General features: G+C 37.2%; 1 protein-coding gene across 2 annotated transcripts in view; it reads right to left on the bottom strand.

The window, feature by feature from the left end:
- Positions 1–14,794, bottom strand: part of col19a1 (collagen, type XIX, alpha 1) — a 110,361-nt gene extending 95,567 nt beyond the window's left edge. Inside the window, exons 1-7 of one of the 2 annotated variants that reach the window (XM_088934245.1) lie at positions 14,676–14,794; positions 13,220–13,342; positions 10,376–10,450; positions 9,998–10,097; positions 2,882–3,005; positions 1,163–1,438; positions 894–974 (exon numbers count right to left, since the gene is read on the bottom strand). In XM_088934245.1, coding sequence (XP_088790371.1) covers positions 894–974; positions 1,163–1,438; positions 2,882–3,005; positions 9,998–10,097; positions 10,376–10,450; positions 13,220–13,307 — 744 coding nt within the window. In that variant the 5' untranslated portion in view covers positions 13,308–13,342; positions 14,676–14,794. Of the gene's footprint in view, positions 1–893; positions 975–1,162; positions 1,439–2,881; positions 3,006–9,997; positions 10,098–10,375; positions 10,451–12,267; positions 12,406–13,219; positions 13,343–14,675 lie in introns of those variants that run through there. The other variant, XM_088934246.1, reaches the window with a different exon arrangement.
- Positions 14,795–22,883: the final 8,089 nt, after the last annotated feature.

The raw sequence follows: 22,883 nt of genomic DNA, 5'->3' as shown, positions 1-22,883 counted from the left end.
GTGAACCTCTTCTCTTGCTCAAGGGGAAAGAGGAGATTGTTCAGACTTGTCTGGGAGTTATGCTGCTTAATGCAACAGCATCATCAACACAATGCAGAGAGCCAGGTCCATGTCCACTAAGCAGTGCGTAAACGCTGTAGACGCTGAAGCAGTGTCTGCCGACTTTCATAGCACCTCATCCAGTCTATGGCTGGATAAGGGAGAAGCAAGAAATGCAACATGCAGTGGTTAACTGCCAATTTATTTAGGAAATGCAAACAGCACATCGGTAAAACTCCAAAAGTTTACTCTAGGGACTTTTGTCTTGCAAAAGCCCTGAGTTTAAAAGGTTATGAAGTACCTACTGAAGTAATAGATTAAAACATACAGATCCTGTAGGACTTCTTAGTTAAAGTAATAAAATAAATTTCAGTTGATATATTATGCCACATGTGACACAGACAAGGGCATTCCATGATTTGGTAGGCAATACAGTACAGTATTTCACTGAGGCTAATGGTATGGAGTTCAATATGCAGTATACAACAAATGACTCTTCTAAATGAAACTGCTTTTGTGTCACTCATTTACCTTGTGTAGGCCATATGTGAACAAACAAACAAAAATAAGTTGTTCTGTGGATGACAATAAGGCACTTATCTTTTGCAGCAGGAAGACATAGAAGAGCAGACCATCAACAACACAGTACTACACCTATAGAAAACTTTTAAAATATGGTAAACCCAGTTTCTGGGGATCATGAAGTGATAACCTCATTTAATAACACGAATCAATACGTACTGCCACAATCACCATATTCTATACATTCTTTTTATTGCTATGCGTGTCTCTTTGAATATGCTGGTTTTATACTGTATGTACTGTAGCAACTGGAAAATATTAAACTGTTTTACCGTAGAACCTGGTATTTCACAGCAGTTTTCCAGTTCTGCCATTTTTGGATTGCAGTAGATGATTATTTGCTGAAGTTCAATCTGTAAGAAAAAGTCTGCAATTAAAAAAAATAACTTGAGGATGATTTCATAGAATGATGCAGGCCTCTTAGCATGGTTACTAGTAGGTAATTGATCTGCGGATCTCATCATGCCCTTTCTTGAATGAGGTGGTCCTAATAGAGACCTCTGTGATACTCCACTAATGACGTTACTCTCCTGATACTCACATCAACCGGCCTGCCATCTTCAAGGCGAGTGGTGATCAGGGTTCTGCCTCCAGCGTTAACCGCATCCCTTTCATCGGTCAGCCTCCTTTCAATGAGAGTGCAATCCATGTAGAGGGAGATCATGCTGGACTGCACAGACAGGCTCAGCTTGTGCCACTGCCGGTCAAAAAGAGGGTGAAGATCCCGGCTCTTGAAGGTGTAGTGGAGAGTGTTCTTGAGGAGCCCTCGGGCTGTAAATTCCACTACTTTCCTACCCCCGTCAACAACAAAAGACACCTGTAGGACAAAGACTGTAATCACGCTGAGAACTGCAATCCATGTCAAACAGCAGGATGGAAATGAAACGGGCAGTTATGGGAGCATGCAAGTAGAAACTCCATTAATTTTATTTTCCAGAAAGACTGCATGGATCGACCGAGCCTTTTATTTGAGTTTTGTAGAACATTCACTGTTATCCAACTTAAATCTGACATGGAAAGAGGTAGAAACATGGGGGAAATGAGAACATGTGGCCTTCTTTTATTCGACTCAAACTAGGTCAATAAGGGGTTTTGGATTTGGTTGAAAAATTGTTTGATCACCATTGATCCATACCTAGCAAAATAGAGAGCAAATCCACCCTGCATTCTGCCTTAACGCTTTCATAATAAGGAGCATCTTGGGATAATTATTCATCTGCTGTTGGGGAAAATGCTGCAGTAATTATTTTATATCACTGAGAAGAACTATGGAGTGAAGGTCCGCTGGGCAGCTCACACTCATTTCTTGTAACTGTCTGTTTCTGCTCCATCAGATTCCTTTACACATCATTAATTGTGAAATATCCCCAAGGAAACAGTGCTGTTTTTCTCAATTATCTCATAGATACCGTGAAAGGAAATAAGAATGGTTGGATTGTGGAATATTTATTTTATTATAAGTATTCCTATTACAAAATATATTAAGTTAGAAATTGCTAACGTACTGGCTGGATTTTAAAAATTTTGTGGGGAAAGCTGATGTTGTGTTTGTCAGAATTGATAATGAAACTTTTTTGTGTTGGGAATTTTAGATTATTAGTTCATACATTGCTTTTATAGCTCCTCCACTCCAACAATGAGGAAATACAGAAATGTTTTGGTTCAAGCAGTGAAGGCCTCCGTTCGGAGAGGCAGTTGAGCTCTGTAGTCCTCATACAGTTCATCAGATCTGGACTATGGCACTAGCTGACTTTGACTGACTGATTTCCCAGGTGGGGCACACCATTATTCACTCCTGGGGTTTGGTTAAATTTGAAGTCATTCAGCCCGGAGAGCTGCATCTGTCTTACCCATGATGCTTGGCAGACCATGGGAGGGCTGACAGTACTTAAGCAGAGGTTAAGATACAGTAAGACATCAGAAGCAAACCTCCTTCTCAGGTACTTCTAAATTTCCTATTAACCTTAACAAGTATTAAACCCACTACAGCAAAAGGCCATGAGCTCTACCAAAGGGATTTGAATGCTCTGCAGAGTTACTGCCTCATCCTCTGCAGCATCTTCAATGGAATACATCGGATTTACCCCATGAGACCTGTTACGTTATGTTTTTGCAGTTGTTCTCATTTTGGTCATTACAACACTACAAAGTTGTATAATTGAGTGCCAGGTAAGGGAAATGTTTGAATGTGACCCCCATGCTCCCTGTGCTGGTACAAGGGTTAACAGATTCTAATTTTCTTAAGAAGCTCTCATCCTACCTGAGTGCTTCCACCCTGGTCGGAAATCTGCCAGAGGTACCATCGGTCCTTCTTCGTTGTTCTCCGCAGTCGGAATGTGGCTATCAGAGCATATTCATCAGGGGGACCATTCGGAAACACCAGTCTGAAAAAGGGAAAAAAATCTGGTTTACTAAATTTAAAAATCAGGACAAAAAAAACCTCAAATATCTGTTTAAGATGGCATGCATGATTTATAGTCAGGATGATTCCTGTATTTCTCCAAGTGCTTTCAATTCTTTCTTCTCTTCAACATTAGGAAAAAGAATAGATGCGTGTGCAGTGTAATTTCTAAGTAAATGTCAGTTCGATTTATTCAGCCTGTCTCACCTTGTTTGGAATTTATTTCTCATGCAACTTGAAAAGAAATTAGTATTGATCCACTTTTTAAAATTTATTAAATTATTCAAACTTCATACATATACTAAATAAACAGAGGCTGACCCAGAGCAAGGTGCTTGGGTAGACAGATGGGAGAGATGGAAGATGGGAAATGAAAAAATACACAAACATAAAATCTAATCCTCTGAACAGGACTGTAGCATACAGTAAATCAGTTCCTACTTTGGCCAGGCTTGCACAGGGGATGAAAGAGGTTTTTATTTACTGTGTATCCTAAAACTCTTTAGTCCTTTGCAACTGGTTAGGACATATTTATTTCAATGCACTATTATAAAGAATAAAATGTGATTTTGTTTTTCTACTTCTGTTTTCATTTGTTTGCTAAATCTGATGAAATTATTTCTAATACCGTGTATTGGATAAAGTGGTTAGAAAATGGATGGGTGGACTAGCAGCATGTAGTCTGTTAAAATTAATAATCTGGCCAATTCACTATGCAAACTGTTGGACTTAAACAGTTGGAGGTCTCCGGGCTGGCCAGCTCATTGACATGTCTCCAGCTGCTGCCTGATGAGTCCACAGAGAGAGTCTGCACTGACTGCTGCGGGTCAAAAGGTTAAAGAGGTCGTAACCTTCAGTTAAGCAACAGTCTGTGCCCCTGAAGTATGAAGACATTGCATGTGTCACATTTTAGCTGACTAACTTGCATAATTTAGAGTACAAATTCTTAAGCATTACTCTTTCAGTTCCTGTATTACCATCATATTTTATACAGCATGCAACATTAAACTTTAGTGCACAATTTCAAACACCTTCAGTTTCAATATATTTGACCATATTAATGAACTGATTCCCTCCATTTTAGTGTCTAGAGAAATTAAGTGGTTTACAAATATGCAAGCTAACCATTATGGTTCCCATAATTAGTACCTTTAATGTTAACTGTTTTTCTCCTCTTCTGTAAGTGCTTTAAAACCCAAGACATAAAAACTGCAAAGCAAATCCTAATTTCAGCAAAGGTAAATGAGTGCAACGATTTAAGATGCGCCTCAGAATAAAAGATGAATACATATTGTTACAATTAGGAGGCAGGGAACACCAGAAATAGACTGAGCAGGATAATCAATAAGAAAAACAATCATAAGCCTCAGTAGCCCTATCTTTACCCCCTTGTAAAGATATGTAATTAATATACCCAAGCATTTGGTATAGAGGCACCTGTGTTCATTATTCTTTGGCACAGCTCTGGCAAAAGAGTAATAAATCAGACACACTGGGTTAAACAAATCGTAAATAATGATACATTATTACACACACACTCAACAGCACAACACATAAAATACAACATACAAGTTATTCTATTTACAAATAAGGCATCCAGAAGGCCTATGTCTTGACCAACCAGAAAAACCCAGACTGCCACCAGGTATTCAAAGATGCTCTAGAACACCTACACAGGTCAACAAGAGAGATAAACCTGCATTCTAAACTAAACAGATTAAGACCTACAGTTAAATCTGTCTTAAATACAAACACTAACCAGGAGAGGCAGTTTTTAGCCTATGGGGTTCTCTACATAGGAAATTAGACTTTACTAAAAACCAACAGAATGGCTCTCTTAACAAGGTTCAAATACTTAACTAGAAACTGGTCTTTACAGAAGATCCAGAACACGGACCTCTTGACTCCTGTGCTTCCCTTTTCTCTCTCCTGGTCTCTTCTTCACCTCCTTTTTCCTTCCCTTCTCTCCCGGTCTTTCATCCTGTGTTCTTGGACTGTTGATGACTTGGCATTTTACCCAGAACTTGATTAACCAAGGTAAACCAGTTGGTTCCCTAGATCAATGTGCCTCTGACCCACTACAACTCAAACACCTCAGTTCCTTTCTGGCTTTAAAGCTCCCAAGAACTGAAAATACTGGCACAAGGTAGATGTTGTCCACCCTCAAATAGCTGTAACACTAAAATTACTACCTTTTATCCAAGCAATTTTAAAAAAATTGCAATAATTATCAATTGCTATTCTAGATGTTCTTCGGACATGCACTCTCATTACAATACTGCCTCCAATCTCCAGCTATACCCCTAGCAAGTGGCTCATTAAATGCATGAATCTACCTCCTTTAATATTAATCTCTCTAATTACTCTGATTTTCTACATAAGCCTTTAAGCTCATTAAGAACAGGCAATGTGTGCTTCATAAATGGCATGATCATGGATTTCAATGCAGGCAAGCATACATTTTCTCCAAGAATACAACAAGAATCAGAGTGGAGTACTACATACATAACCTGTTACTCTAAAGAAAGATATTTGTTCCTTTTGTCCCACTTTTATTGCATAGCTGAACAGACTTTGATTAGATAAATGGAAGTGCATTGACAATTCACAAAAGAAGCTTTAAAAATACACTTTCACCAGCACATAAAATAGGTAATATTTAGAGTTTCTTGTAGAAGGGGCCAAGATAACCTGAATATCATGGATGGCTGAAGGCAGATGTTGTACATGCTGCCAAAAAAACGCTATACAAGAGCTTCTTGCAAGTAACAACTGCACACTGAAATTAAGACTGACCAATGTGCTACACGAATGTCTAAATAAAACCTGGACTTGCTTGACATGAGTGATGTAACCCTTCCTGCCATGACCTTGTTGGCCTAGATAGGGGTATATGCTAAGCAAATAAGATTAACTTCAAGCAACAAAATTCATTATGGATACCTCTTTGTTAAAATAGTGCTGATCCCAAAGAAGGAATGACGAAATGACAAAATAAAACACAGGGTGGAAAATATATTGAAGATCTATTTTAAAATCTCAGGAACTGAACTAATCCTTCATCTGTTAAAAAGCAACTTTCAAGACAGTGGAGACACCCATATCCAAGTACAAGTATCAATGGGGCCTGGCTAGCTGAACATTATCCAGGCTGAGAAAGATGATATTAGCTGCATTTCCTGAGAGTAAAGTGAGAGATGTTTGGAGTTTGTGGCACAGCTCCTTTTCCAGCTGACAGGCACCATCACCTGTCAAGACTCACAAATAATACTGAGATAGGAGATGCGGTTTAGCTCACTCCACACTCTCCTGGCAGGTCACCCTGCAGGGAGCACTCTGTCTGACTGGGCTTGCAGTGCGAGATCCTTTCAGCCACCGAAGATGATACACAATTGGGACTTGTAGTTTAAGGAAAATACAGCACAAATTACATGATCTAGTAACGCGTTGCAGATCTTCCTGACAGGCTTTCATGTTAACAGTCACATAACTTTCTAAATATACCAGTCCATGTGAAGAGACGAAGGATATCATTTTTACGTGTTCAACCTTATCATCTGATGGTGGAAGCACCCATATGTTGTACATCGCACCGCACACAGTATTTATACAGATCATACACCGATACATTTAGCAATGCCACATATTTTTTACTTTTAATATCTAACCTTCGACACTCCCTCAAGGGAAAAAGGGAAATGTGGGTCTTTTTAAACCCCTCCAGTACAACAGATACTTTAAGACATTCACAGTTGTTGCTTGCTTTATTTTTTGGAACATCTATAGATCTTATCCTCTCAAACCTAAAATAAATCAAATGACCCATTTGAACAGCCTGACATCTCTCTATATACTGTACTGTACTTAGCCCTGATTCAGAGGTAACTTTCACTAACTGACTCACAGGAAATTAAAAAGAATTTTAGCTAGCATCTTAAAATGTATTGTGTTTATTCTGGAATTATCTACTTATGACTTCTAATAATAAAACATTTGAGTACATTTACTTTGGTGTGACCCAACAAAAATGTTCATGGTCCCTGGGAGTTCAGGGGTTAGCTATACAGTACAAGTTTTCCTGCCTGGCTATAAAATTCAGAAACATTGTGATTTGTCTGTCTAAAATGTAAACTCATGCTCCTCCTTTTGCATTACTTCTTTCATTACATGAAACAATAAGTTATAAAAAAGTCTGTTTGCTATTGTGCATGTAATACAATAGTTGTGTGCATGAAAAAAAGGCACACGTGTACAGTATTTTAAATACACTGTAGGAAAGACACAGCTCAGAGAAAGAGTGTGAATGCACTCTACGAATGCAGCACTCTTGGGATACTCCTGGCAGGAATGTTGCAATGAGAGCTTCAGGCACTCAGCCATCGCACCATCACAAGATTCCAGTGGGCCTACCAACTGACAGGCATCAGCCATTAATGAAACACACCTACAATGATCCAACAAATTAATGCAGAAATGGAGTATGAAATAAAAATAAAACATACCAAACTACAATTAAGTAGATTATACACGGATAGAGATGCAGCCACTCAACATGGGTTAACATTCATTGCTGTGTGAGAGGTACTTCAGTATGATGCACAGTACGTCACTGTGTGGTCCGCTGGCCAAAGACAATTGACAGGTGGTGCACTTGTGTGTTGTGAGATGTTAGTGAAATGATTGATCATTGAATTTGTTTCCCTACTGTGCATCTTTAAATCCACTTAATATGGAATTATGTAAATAAAGGAAAATTTTGGTAGCTGACAATAAAAGTAACAAGTATGTCTCGGAGTGTCACACGCAATATTAATTTATGAATACAGTATATACAGTACATTATGTACATAGCTGGTAGTTGCAGCAAAAAAGGAAAAATAAAGTACACAACAGTATTCCACCTTCTTCATAAAGATTTTCTGCATCAGACTCAGTCACTTACTGTGCTTATTTTTGGCAAAGTTTATATACTCTAAAAAAAGCTTTAATATTTTAACCTTTTCTATTAATAGTGGCTGTCATTGTTGTAAATAAAAATGGTAGTATTCTTTTAAATCAGCTTAATAGGGAACATTAATATGAAGTCATGTACCTAAAGGAATTTTGATAGCTCAAAATAAAAAAATTGTTTCTGAATAATATTGTAAATGACAATTTATGGATCTAAATACAATATTTATACAGCTGGTAGTGGTACCATATTTTACATTCTTGTTAAATTACTAACTAAGAAACATTTTGACATTTTCATTTTATTTTTTAATTGGTTTTGTCATTGTATGATAATTATTTACTTCAAAACACCTCCATAATACCAATGTCAAAAACGTTTCCAAGTTACAAAACACCAGGAAAAAAAGCCTTGTTTGAATGCAAGAGGTGCATCAGTACAAGTACCTCTACTGTAATACATCACACCCATTGTCCATGAACACACTTTCACCTGGGTGCAACATAGGTCAAAGCAATGTCATAAATCAATAGGTGGCAATATGCCAAATTCAGAAATTTAAATCTTAAGAATTTATCTGTCCTTAATTGCTAGTTGTGTTTTTGATATTGTCAGCAGTGTGGTATAGCAGACATATTTGGGAGCATACTGTAATAGGTTCTAAGCTGTAGTTTGGATTTTTGTTTCTCACTACTAATAATTAAATTCATTCACAGTGTTTTTTCTGTTATCACAGAGGATGCCCAGTGGGAAAGTGAAAAAATATTCATAAATTAGGGTAGAAATGTAGTCTGGCTGAATTTCACTTTTCACAGAACACCACATTACCACTCCTGTCCTTATTAACAGCATTATGGGATCTTTAACAACCAAGCAGTCTAGACCTTAGTGTAATATCTCATCCAAACGATGACACCTCTTAGAGAACTGTCTGTCTTTGGTCACCATATTATTGGGATATTGGTTTAAAAGCACTGGTCCATCTACAGATCCACCAACACTACTTAAAGCAGTTACAGCACCTCTCCATCATTCCTAGTTTTTAACAACAACAGCAACAATAAACCTAAATCAGTTATTTCTATTGTTTAATACACAAAGACAAAAACGTAGGAGATCCAAATATGTAATGATTATATGAATACTGAATTTTTGTCCATTTCCATTGAAATTTAACATATAGCATCATATCTGAACAATGTATCTGAAAACATCGACATTATGATACATTTTCTGTAATTTTAAGGGCACATTTCACAGTAAGCAAATAAGCACATACAATGCATTTAATACAATATTTACAGTACAATAAAACAGAAATTCTGGCCAATCACAGAAAAGGGTTGGCATTGAATTTTGAACACTCTTCCTTTCAGATTAACCTGTAGTTTTTTTATATCAGGAATAATATGCCCATTTCTTCTTCACATATTCTTGCAAAATTATAACATTTATCTTATAAGTCACCTGAGAGTTTCTCCATATTAAATAGGAAATGAAAATGGAATTAGTTCTAACTGCTTACACGTCTAGGTCACTGCATGCCAATCCACTTGGATCCCAAGTTAAGTTCAGTCATTTTCTTCCGGATATCAATGAACCGTAGGAAAACTAATACCCTGAGAAAATATTGGTTTGCAGCATGGAAAATTGATACGTTCTTGGCACATTTCCAACTGCTTAGTCTTATTTTTTATTTAACTTTGAAAACAAATTATTTACAAGTTCATTTAACTTAAGCAACAGTCAAACTAAGTTTTACTTTGTATTTTTTAATCAAATTGCCTGTAATCCAATAAATACAGTACAGTTATTCCAGGTACATAAGTAGAACAGAACTATAAGCCCAATGATTCCGTAAAAAAAAAACAGCGACCATTTCCCAAAGTGTTATAATCCAATGATTGAATGCAATTCAGTATCGAGTATTAAGGCTGTATCTGATCAACCTAACTTGCAAATATAAATTAATTTGGCAAAACCATGGCTAGTGATATTTCTATCCATGCACTCAATTAACTCACTGTGTTTGTTTAATAAGGGGTGTGCCTCCCAGTCGAAAAGATGAGCTCTCCTCTGTCACAGTCCCCTTACGGAGAAGAAACTTTTCTGTTAGATCGAACCCTGAAAAAACAAAGAGAGTTTTACTATAATGTAATAATACTATTTCTTTCCCTTTAACCTACAACAGTCTCTAGGAATTTTCATTATAACAGTGTGTTTTTTCTTAGTGTAGTGATTAACTCTACTCATGGCAAAAAATGAACATTAGTTTCACTAAGATCTAAAGATCACTTTGTTACTATGAAAAGATCCCAGGAAACATTCCTGCCCAAGGAAAAAATGCATGTGTTAAATTTTCCATTAATGATATGAAATGTATCTGTTATTATTGAGCTTACCTGTGACTTCATAGAGAGGCTTCTGGTTGTGTGAAAACCGTTTTTCTTCTACACTGATTGTAGGACATGTAGAATCTAGGAAAAAAATTTTAACAGGAATCAACTGTACAATATACATTTTAAGGAAAGGGGAATTATATATTCTTAACTTATCAGTTACAAAATGTAGAAATGTAATACTCATTAGAACAATTTAAAAATATTCAAGCAGGTAGCGGTGTAGAGCTGCTGTGGGTCACCCAGGAGGGGCTGCATTTCATCAGTAAGTGAAGTTGGTTCCCTCCTACTGTACATGTTAAGCGTTTTTAAATGATGTGAACTGAAGGGTACTATTTAAATGCAGGTTATTAGAGGTGTAGTGCCCATGGGGCCCAAGACTCACATTGGCTTGTGTTTTTGTGTTTGATAGCTTCTCCATGTGTCCACTGTTAGACTTCTGGACATAAATATTGATGAGATTTACTTTCTAAATACATAATAAAAATTATCCATAGGACTATGGGACAAACCTCAGTTACAAAATGAAAACCTCAATATCAATTTCATTCCACTATGGTCTGTATCACACAATCTATAGCCCCTCCTATTCTGGCTAGGTTGATGGGTATTTGTTAAACTGTCCCCTGTGATAGGCTGGCATCCGGTCAGGGTCCTGTCACGCCTTGTGCCCTGTGCTCTCAGAATAGGCGCACAGTGCAAGACAAGAAAAGAAAAAGGAAGAGGCCTAATGCAAAACAACTATTGCACTCCATGCTGTCTTCAGCCATGAACAACATAACATTAAGTTTGAAATCAAAGAGGCAACAGAATATCACTGAAATATTATACGAAATTCAGACAAAGAACTTAGTCACTTATCAGTAATAAAGTGAAGATTTCCTACATCCATTATTGGCAATGTATAGCAATAAAATGCATAACAGTGGAATGGAGCAAAGTGTCTTCATAATAAAGCCCCAGATCAGAGCCTACTGTAGGTAGACATTAATTCTGATTCCAATTAAGGATAGCAACAACCATTTTACAAATAACCTCAGGTTACCTCATACTGACACGAACTGTATTCTGTTATGCATACAGAAAAAGTCAATTTTTCTAAGCAAAAACACATCCTATTCTGTCTTATAATTTACCTGTACGTAAATAGTAATTTATGTGACTGGAGGGTTAAGCCCTCATACCTACTATCTACCTCCAGATCGGATACAGAAATTATTCCTGTTCACAGCTACTTATGCAACCCAAAATCTTCAAGCAGACATCCAATCAGAAGTCATTCACAGGTACAGTCTTTTTCAGGGAGAGGGAACAGAGAAAAGGTCCCCTTAATTTCACTCTGTCTGAGATGGTGGATCTATCTCTTGATCTCCAAAGAGCCTTTCCCCTGCCTGCACCAATATGATCAGACACTGTTCAGGATGATGGAGGACCTTAAGAACCACAGGGTACAGCAGAACAGACTGAACTTCCACCTCCCTCAGGAATCTCCTCACTGCTGCAAATTTGTATCTGCTAGACTGTCGCTGGATTGGAGATCAGTTAGATATGCAGCATAAATCCTTCTGAGTGAACAGAGATAACTGCCCAATTTCTTTCAAAAAGAGCAGTGACCCAGAGAAACTTAAATGAACAAACATGGCTTGTCTCGGCCACCAGAAGAACAGTTGCTATACATTACTTGAGCTCTTTCCAAATAGGCTCATAATGCTGGATTAGGGAAACACTTGGCATTGTTGTGTTCAACAATCAAATAAGATCAGGTTCAGATTCCTCCAATAAGCCCACAGTCTGGTTGTTGTGGTTTTTCCTTGATCCATTTTCCAGCTCAATAACCTTGCGCTCCAGACTTGCGTCATATACATATAATATCTTCTTTTGTGCCCATTGCTCACCGGAGACATAGCCCAATCTGGAAACCAGTTGCTGAAGAGATGTCATCTAAGCATTTTCATTCTCAGCCACTGCCTCAATCTGGGTGGCCACTGCCGCCGTCTCCATTTTCACAAGCTGTGTTTGCTGATCCACAGACTGCTGCAGCAGTGTGGTCATTTCAGCTGGTTCAGGAGAGCAAAACTTTCAGTTTCTTCTTGTTTGAGGAGGAAGCAAAGGAGTCCAGCATTTTTCAGGTTCCCACCATCTCAGATCCTCCAGAAACAAAATTAAACAAAAATGACCATGTGGGGTAATAGAAAAAGCAGAAAAAGGGAGCTGGCTGTCATTCTGTTATTCCTGTCAAGACATCCCTTAACCTCCTCTTGGTCACACTTTGAACACTCCTGCTCCCGCTTGTGTTCGTGAGAAGACAACAGTGACTTTCCACCTTCTGTTTGGCAACAAGAGAATCTGAAGGAGAACACACAGTCGCACACCTCCAGGAAATGTTTCCCATCCGTCACCATAATAAATTAATTGATGTTCAGGGATTTCAAGCAAGAACAGTTCATTAGATGTGCTGAAAATATTGAAGCATGTGTTTAAAAACTCAGAGGTGCCACAGGGAGCTGTGACCCCTCACGTGGCATGACTGCATGAAACGTGGTAACTTGAGCAAGAACACATTGCTGACGTACTCCAGATACCAAATAGGCGTTGTATCTCTGATCGCGGGCCATCATATTACTCTAGATCAAGTAGCCAATAATTTCCTCAATGGATCAGCAAATGTAAGCTTTACTAACAAACAGCTTATGAATAAGGACTGCAGAAAAAGAAAAAAAATGTTTTATCAGAGTATGTTTTCTATTCAGAAAAGATGTTTATCTATAAGAAGACTTTTACTTTTTGCTTCTAAGGACATTTAGACTTCACCTGGAATGACTCCTTGTCTGCATATACTGTACATACCTGTTCTTTCACTGACGGCCATCCCAGAGGAAAAAGGAATGGTATTTCCAATCCAAAATAGAAAAATGCATTTTAAAATCAGACTCATTTCTCTGCTGACATATGAAAGAGCTTCTTGAAAACCTGCAATAAAGTAAAAATGCAAACGTTTATCCACTGACAAATTTTACATCTTGATATTGAAGACTGATAATATTTAATTATTAACAACGAGATCTTTCAGGCTCTTGTATGGTGGTTTTCCGGCGTTTCATTACACAATAGCCTCTCAGAACCTGATTAGCTTAATATCTTATTCAAAGATGAATAATTCTTTATGGACAATGCTACTCTGTGAAACGCTAGACACATGACACAAAACAGGTCTTGCAGTTTACCGATGAGTGACAGTTGTGGCATTTGAAGTACGCACTGGAAAGTTGTAAAATAAGAGGTTCCGTTTTACATTTCACTTGTGAGTCTGAATCATCACCGTTACAGAAAGCATGGACATTTAATTTTTACATAGCCGAATATTAAAAAGGTAAACAGCTCTTTACAGAACTTAGTCAAGTCCATTTCCAAACAAATAAATCCTACATTGCCTATTACCACACAGTAAGTGTTTTAATGTTCAAGTAAAACTGTTTTTAATCTTCCTCCGTTCCTGTTATTGAGGAAGGTCGTTGACCTACTTGCTGAACTTGAACCTGAAATACGACGCCGCTTTGATTTAATCTGTCTCGGATCCTCAGTGTAAACCCGATCCCATTAATAAATAGTGATTAGAAGGTCACGTGGACCATGCTTCCCGGGATGGCTTTTCAATGGAAAGCTGCCAAAAATATTTAAAACGTGTCCATCACCCAATCCCATCCAAGGATGGGTTTCCTTTTCAACTACGTACGACTTGTATTGAAAGAGGAGAAAAAAAGGCATCTCTATAAAACAAATGACATTGCCTTTAACAGAATAATTGTTTTAACCAGAAAAGATTTCGTATATAATAAAGTTACTTTAAAATTAGTTTGGCTAGTGTAATGAACGTTTACGTACAGATTTCATTTCTAATCTCCTCTTTTTAAAATGTATTTTAGTGTACAGTATGTCAAATAGCGACTAGAAAATACCGTTTGCAAAAGTGTCTTCCCACAAATCCAGACAATGCACAATTACTAGCTTCTCATGCTATGTATAAAGAGCACCAAACCGATAATAAATGCAACAGCTAAAATGACACTGCAGGATCGTGCTTCTTCCTAAAGGAATGTTCTTAAGCCAAGTTTTCAGGTAGCTCTACTATAGGGCACCGACTTAACAGTGAGCCAAAGTATAGTGGAGTATAATATTTTAAATGATCTAAAACCAATAATTCACCAAAAAAATGTAATATGCCTTGAAAATATTCATTAATATTCAATAATTAATACAAATGTACATTGCTATTCTCAAGGAAATAATGTGAATTAAAACTCACCTTTTCTGTGGAAGTTTTCTCTCAAGAATAAAATACTACAGGAAGCGGCCACACGTTTCACAGTCAGCTGCGATTCCGAAGTAGACAGCAAATAAAAAAGTGAGAATGGGATCTCCCGCTGGATCCCTGTCCTTATTAGTCACACTGGCTGACCCTCCCACTCACTCTTCACTAAAATACACTAGACAGGACAGCCACCAGCACGAGCATTGAGAAAATTAAAGGTGTATGCGTCCTCTGCCCATGACCAAGAACAGAAAACAACAAGAGAAAAGGACTTGCAGTTTAAAAGGGTAAATGTGAGGAAGAGAGGGCGCATCCTGAGCTCTGGGCTTTGGGCTTTGGTCTCTTGATGGCAGGAACAGCCTCCATGAGCGTGCTAACTAAACTAAGCAACACAACAATCAGGCGTGGAGTCCCTTTCTTTCCGCCAGTTTAATTAGAGGCTCCTCATGTTATTTGAAGGAAAAAAAGGCAATGAAAATTAGGACAATTAGTACAAAATATTCGCATAGTATCGTACTACATTTTCGTGCATTTAATATTTTTAAAATGCAAAATAATTTGGAATTAACATTTAAACAATTACATAATCATAACCGACTTTTGCTTAAATTATTTATTGACATACAGCGTTTGGAAAGTGTTATAATGAAGTTAATTAGGGGGAAGACCACAGCTTGCTGTCTGAAGATGTTAGGCGATTTCCACATAAGTCACAGTCCAAACGAAGAGCATAAGACTCACCTGCACAAAGACGGTCGCTTGTGCGCTGTGAGATGAAACCCGTTGAAAAGTAGCAGCTGTATACCAATTAACAGAATGCTTTGATCAATGTACTTTCATTTTGTGAGTAGAGGTCTTATTTACTCTACATTTAGAACTGCTTTATTATTATTATTATTATCATTATTATTGGTGTTGTTAATCATGATATAATATCGGTCATAATAATATCTGTAAAATGTTGTTTTCTGAGGTTAACAAGAAAGTGTTACAGTACATTGGAGTTCTCTTTCATGACTTGCAGATTTAAGACTGCTTTTTGATTGTCTCTTTCTCCACAGGACAATTTTGTCTCATAAGTCATAATTATCTTTCTTTTACCATCATTAACTATTTTGTTACTTTGTAACAAAGCATTAATTATTTTGTGAAAACATGAAAGTAGTTATATGGCATTTTGTTGCATTCCTAAAGTAAGAGAATGCAGGTAACGAAGAACCATGTTCATAGCTGTCCCTTTCTGAATTCTGTGCATAGAAGAATTGTACAGTAAATAGTTATTCACTGGAAAACCTGCCTGGGGTGAATGTGGAAATTCTAATACCTCTGACGCGGTTTCCCATGTGTGGCTAAATTAGAATTGGTACTCTTGAAAGTTGTTTGAATCCTACTGGATTTTAGGATTTAACACAGCTGCAAATTAGACTCATTACAACAAAACATGCTCAGTGGCTTAGAACCTTTTTCACAAAACTGAAACTGATCTCAGCATCTTGTGAAATGTGGCTTCATTAACATTCTCTCTAGTGACAGGTGGCACATGCTTGGGACCAGCTAGCAAATTAAAAATGTGGAAATGGACAAATTCAAGTCTGTTTCTATCGATCTTATATATCTTTAAAAGAAGATACATTGGACACAAAATACAGGGAAATAAATGTATTTATAAGTGATAAGATGCGAAATTTCTTTATAAGTGATAAGATATAGTATTTTATTATTTTAAGATTAAGTATCATAATGTTAAGATAACAGTCAATTCTGTAAGTACTGTAATTTATTCCTTGTGCTGTCTCCATGCGTACTAATATCATTACATACAGGCTTTTCTGATTTAACATTTGTTAAACAAATACTTTAATAAAAAACTGAAGCGTTTAAAGGATGGATTAATGAGGAAGAGACCACACTTCCACACCCTGTGAAATGGGCCATCTCTGTCAGTATGCTTATGGGAGGTGATAAAAAACTGTCAGACCCAGAGAAAACCCAGGTGGACATGGAGGATCATGTAAGATCCACACTGAAATTGAGCCCAAATTGAACATAGGAGCCCATGTCACTGTGCCACCATTATCAGGGTTATAAGGATTTATAGAGATAGCTGGAAAAGGAGCAGATTATTTTAATTTATATTTCAAGATTCAGTCTTCACAAGAATAAGTTATGAGTTCAATAACCTAAAATATTGTAACGCTTACGGCCGACAGTGACTGTGTAAGAGCCGGCTTACCAGAGCGGTGACGTCACCGCCCTTCCCTGTAATAGCAGGACCACAGCCACTGGGCTGGGGGGAGATCTCTCTTTAGCTCACCAGGCTGGGTCCCTGTTGAGTGACGCCGGAGGCCAGGGTTCGCGTCCCTGACGGTGCTGGGCCGACCTGTGTAGGCAGCAGGCGAGGGCGCCCACCTGAACCCTGTTGCGTTACAATATAATACTGTATGTATTCTAATGGAGGTGTCCTAAAACTACAAATGAGATTAATAGTTGTGGCATTAGTCAAGAAGTCCATAATATGAATGATCTGCAGAACAGTATGCTGAAGGATGGCTCCTTTATACTGTATAATATATTTACAGTTTTAATAATGCTACATTGCTATTAATCTTTTTGTAAGTTATGTTAATGCACTCAGTAAACTGTCATGAAAAAAATCTTAAGAACATAAGAGAGGTTACAAACAAGAGGAGGGCTGATCTAGATCACTAAGTAGTTAGAAGCTAATTAATCCAAGGATCTCAATCAGCTTTGTCTTAAATGAAGCCATACTGTAGTACTGGCTTCAACGACACAGCTGAGTAAATCCCACACTCCTACAAATAAAGAGAAGTTGTCATGCTCACCCTTTTGGAATGCTGTGTAGCTAGCTAGCATTACCACGCTAGTCAGTCAGTGCCAAATGCTGTGATTACATGATCCACAGGAAGCCTGTTCCACCTGAACGCAATTTACGACCACGCCCATGGATCAGGGTACTTAACGTCTGGCTTGGCACTTCTCTAAGCCTTGTTGGTATAAGTGTTTGTTTGTAGCCTTTTTGAGTTCTTGAGGTTACTGCCTTGGATTCTTGACCTTGTCTCTTGCACTTCTGAAGTGTGATTTACTTTGCTATGAACCTTGCCTGCTTGTCTCGATGCCACTTTTGGAATTACCGTTTGTACTGTTGTTCTGTGTCTCTTGGCTTTGAACCTCGCTTGTTTCTTAACTTCAGAGCTGGACTGTGTTTTATCTGCTTGTTACCATGCTTGCCTTTGCCAGTTAAATTGCTTATTCAGCCCAATATGGTCTGCTGCTTACTTCTGTGAGCAACAGGTATTACAGAGGTACTGAACAATTAGAGCAGTTGGAAGTTTCAAACCTACTGCTGCTGATGCCATTGTGATCAACACACCACAATTTAGATCACAAAATTCTTCTTTGCTTTGGAGTTACATCCTAGACTAACTTTGAAATATTGATTTAATAGTTAGTTTAACATAATTTAAGTGTGGTGTTCTAATAAATTTGCATCACATGAGATGTTTGTCCTCCTCCAAGATTTAATCTGCCATTTCCAAATTTCCCAGCATCTCAACAAACAAGTCAATCTACTGGGCTAAAACACAACTTATGTCTCCCAATAGGCTTACACATGTTGCAACAGTTAAGTTAATGTAACAGGACCAAACTATCCCCTTTGCACTCTTATATCTTGTCAGTACTACTACTGCAAGGAGAACAACTGGGACACTGCAGTCGGTATGAACATGAACAATGTCAAAGGAAAACAGTCCTGCTAACATGACTCAGCTTAAATAGAAAATCTCCCTACATTCCTGCACAGTCTGCTCTTTCAGTATTCATATGGTTGGTAATTAAAACTTCCTTCCCTGTCATGTACAGTAAAGTATCATCCATTTTAATCATGTCGTTTATCCCTCAATGACTTCACTGCACAGATTCCATTTCACTAGTACTCGTTGAGGCTTGGTCTTCAATTTTTTTTATTGAATCTGTGTCCAAAATAACATTTCAAAGGCAGTTGTTTCATTCCAGCCCTGTCCTGAAATGTGTTTGTGGTATTTGCTCAATAGTCTGAATCACAAAACTTACTGTACACCAACTTACACCAAAACTTCCTCTCCTACTGCTGTCTGCTCCAGCTGCCTGCTGGGATATTATCCCCTTTTGCCAGCTGACAGACACAGCATTAGCTAAGTGTTTACTTTAAAGTCTCTTGAATTTTATAGCCTTCCTCAGTGCATCTATGTTTTTCTAAATTAGATATTATAATGTCCAGGCTGATCTATAGTTCCTATTTTTTTTAAAATTTTCTTCATAAGTAAAGGTAATTTTCCATTTACCTTAGAACGCATTTTGTTGGTTTACATTAAGCAAAATAATGCTGGAGTTCCACTCTGGCACTGTCATTTTTTGTATTCACACCTTTCCATTGTATATTAAGTACTAAATTTGAATTATTCAATTTTGTGAGTTAACTTAATTGTTTTACTATCGAATCAAACACATTCTATGGTTTAACATGTTGTATAGAAAGCATATTTCCTTGTGTTATTTCCTTGGAGTGTTGAGAGTTGATGCCTTTTCTTATTAAATTAAATAAGATACCATAAACATATCGAACTGAGGATCACTAAATTGCTCTATTTATTCCTCACAGATAAAACATTTCCTCCAATTAGGTACTGTGAGGGATGGTTTTGCTGAAGGTAGGACATGCACTGTTTAAAAGCACCATAAATTATTTTAAAATAAGACTATAGTTACTCTAATTGTTCTATATTAATATATATAAAAATGTTTTCCATTTTTTTCTTACTTACATTATAGTTTGTAATTCAAGGGTTAATTTCCTGTATTGTATATCAAGTTATCATGCTTTCTGTTCTTGGGTGAACTGTGTTTTGTAACCATTCTACTATTCTATTTATAATCCTACTATACGTTTTGGATTGGAAGGTAATGCCTTTTGTTTTTGTGCTCAATAATACAGTTAAATCTGTGCAGCATTACCATGACAATCTGTTTCTCAGTATGCTAGTTCTGATTCCTAAACTATGGATGTTCCATTTTGAATTACAGTAGATGACCACTTAGGAAAAATATGTTTAAAACCCATCTTCTGACTTTAAAGGAATCTGACAAACATGCATGCATACACCACATTGAAAGCAGGATGTTGTATCTTGGTTTTTCATCATTCATTAAACTGACAAACTCTTACTGAAGTAATATAATTGACCTAGCTCTAATGTATTTCTTTTGTTCTTTTTGATCAACCTAAGTTAGTTCATTGGTCTTTTGAGAATAAGATGGAATCCTTCAAGAACACAGAACTTTCACTCACTTCTGACAGTTAGAAGTAGGAGAAGACCACTTAAAAGGTAGAACAGAAGCCTATCTCTATATAGCCAACACGATTCAACTTTACTCTAGCTGCTCTCGAGTTTTGCTTTTCAAAGTAATACCAGAAGAGGCAGTTTAATGTCAGTGCACAAAACCTGCTCCTGATTTGAATTCACAGTATATTAAACAACACCAGAATTAATGAGTTCCTCAACTACAGCTGTATTTCTGGTCTTTGTTACATTATCAGCATTAAACTACTGTTACAGTATCATGAATAATTCCTAGTAATGTAGTAGAAGTATGTTGTTTAGATTGTAACCTCCAACAGCACTTACAAAAACATCCTGCTTTTTCTTAATGTCTCCTGTTGCAGTGCAGACCAATCCAGTCCTGTAGAGATTCTGAGGTCCTGTGATCTCTGGGATTACCAGCCATTTGATTTACAGGGGTGTTGTATTCTTCCATGCAGCTTTATGAGGTGCCTGTAAAGTTGGTCAGGTGAAAACTGCAGCACATGGGAAAACACATACAGTAGACATGGGACCATAAGGACCAAGTTCTCATGGACAATGACCATAGGGTACAAAGATTAATGTGGCAACCTTTTGTGCCCATGATGGTTTGCTTGTGTGAAGGAAAACGGCACACAGCTGGAAGAACCTATATGTCATCTACTGTATATACAGTATGTGTCAGCTGTCTTTGTCCAGGAATGTTCTTGCCATTGTTCCATTCGTAATTGCACAGAAAAGCCAAAATAATACACATATTTAATTATACAGGTTTTTATAAAGGCCTCTAACGTTTTAAGTGCCTTGTACTCTACACATCTCATAGAGCTGTCTTAATCTGCAGATGTGGGTTTGATTTCCTTGTGGAATAAAAGGGTAGCTGCCTAACTGGATCTGCCTAACTGTTTCAGGAAAAAAATATTTTTTCTTTCCAGGCTCGAAAACTCCTTATGGTTAAGGAATTCTATCTTATAAATACCCAGTTTTAAGTAAATAAAAGGAAAACTATGTTAAGTTGAGCCAATAATTAGTTCAGCTAGTTTAATTGAGTAAAGTAGGAGCAGGGTATGACTATCCTGCTTTAAAGCCTCACTTTAAAGAGACCTATTAAATACTATTCACCGTATTTATTATAGGAGCTTTTCAGTATAACCAATGTTATTTGCAGTGGCATATTGGAGATGGCTGCACTATTATACCTGCTTATCATTGGTCAAGCACGTTTGTGAACATGCAACAGGATATTTGAAAAATGCATTATTCTCATGGAAGAACATTTAAAACTATGTAAAGGCCAGGGCTATCTACAAATTACACTAATTAGAATGCTTTTTCAGCAGAACTCTGTTTGACCCTCTCACCTACTAATGTAGGTTTACAATTACTTTAATTTAGAGAGATTCCTTATTTTTCATTTCACCGTTATTATAATTAATTTCCTCCTAAGTTTATCCTCACATAGCGCTCCTGCTGTGTCTATTACTTCATGTGTCAGAGCAAATAGACATAATGCGGCAAAAGCAGAAATACAATGGGCTGTAAATTATTAATACAAAGGCAGAACTGCAAAAGAAGCTGCCAAGATTCTGTCAGCATTTCGGACAAAAAAGAGTCTGACAAGCACTGCAAGTCTCATCATCAATCAATACCTGGGCTGTCTGAAACAGGTGAGCCAGCATATCAACATGTACATAAGATAATAAAAGAAAAGCTCATTTCTCTCACTATTGGAAACCTTTGGTTTGATTTACTTTGGCTGATTCAATATAAACTGTAGATATTTGGGCTCTCAATCGGGATTAAAAAGTGAACCATTATTATAGAGCAGATAATAGAGACTGTTGTAGATTTTTTAATATTTAACAAAACCTTACAACCTGGCAACATGAAGCAAAATAATGAATTTTACTGGTTTTAAACCACAGCTTTTTTTTCTCTGTTATCTGTTCAGTAATGTTAGTACTTTTGATTTCTGACTTTTATTATAGTTTGTACATTTTAGAATGAAAAAAGACCTGAATGCATAAAACAACTTGATGCAAAATTATTACTAGAATAATTTTCAGATTCCACTTGTATTATATTTGATCTAGATAAATCAAAATGTTATTTTAATAAAAACCAGAAGGCGCTACACTTAAAATTTACAAATGAACTATTAAGCTTATCTACAGTTGTAATTATACAGTACATTTGACTGAAATGACTGAACACTAGAATAATGAAGACATACCTATATGTTAAGTCAAAAGTCTTTAAATTGGAAGCTTATGGAGTGAAAAACTTTTTTAGTAGAGAAGGCAAATGGAAATTATAGAATATTTTATGAAAACTAGAAGCATGTTAAAATCAACATGTTCACATTTGAAATAAATCCACATTTGAAAAAAAATTTTTTTTCTAGACTAAGACTTCAAATGTACTATTTTATTCTTTCGTAATTTTTTAATGCTGGAACTTGGGCTGCGTTACTGGGTACATGCAGTATTCTAAAAATTACATTTAACAAACTTAACTCTCTAAGTGCAGATACAAATGAAAACAACATTTCCAAGCTCTCATTTTGATTTTTTTTAAGTGTAAGTACTGTGACACGGTGGCACAGTGGTTAGCATTGCTCTATCACAGTGCTGGGGCCCTGCCTTCAATTCCAGGCCTGGGGTGCTGTCTGCGTGGAGTGTGCATGTTCTTCCAGTGCTCATGTGTGTTTCTGCCAGGTGCTCCAGTTCCCTCCCACAGCCCAGAGACACGCTGGTAGGTTAATGGTCTTCTGGGAAAATAAGCCCTGATGTGAGAGTGTCTGTGTGTCCCAATCCGGGGTGTACCCTTCTTTGCACCCTTG

Source organism: Atractosteus spatula, chromosome 15 (assembly GCF_055471065.1).
Source record: "Atractosteus spatula isolate fAtrSpa1 chromosome 15, fAtrSpa1.hap1, whole genome shotgun sequence".
Lineage (NCBI taxonomy): Eukaryota > Metazoa > Chordata > Actinopteri > Semionotiformes > Lepisosteidae > Atractosteus > Atractosteus spatula.
This window is presented reverse-complemented; position numbering and strand designations above follow the sequence as displayed.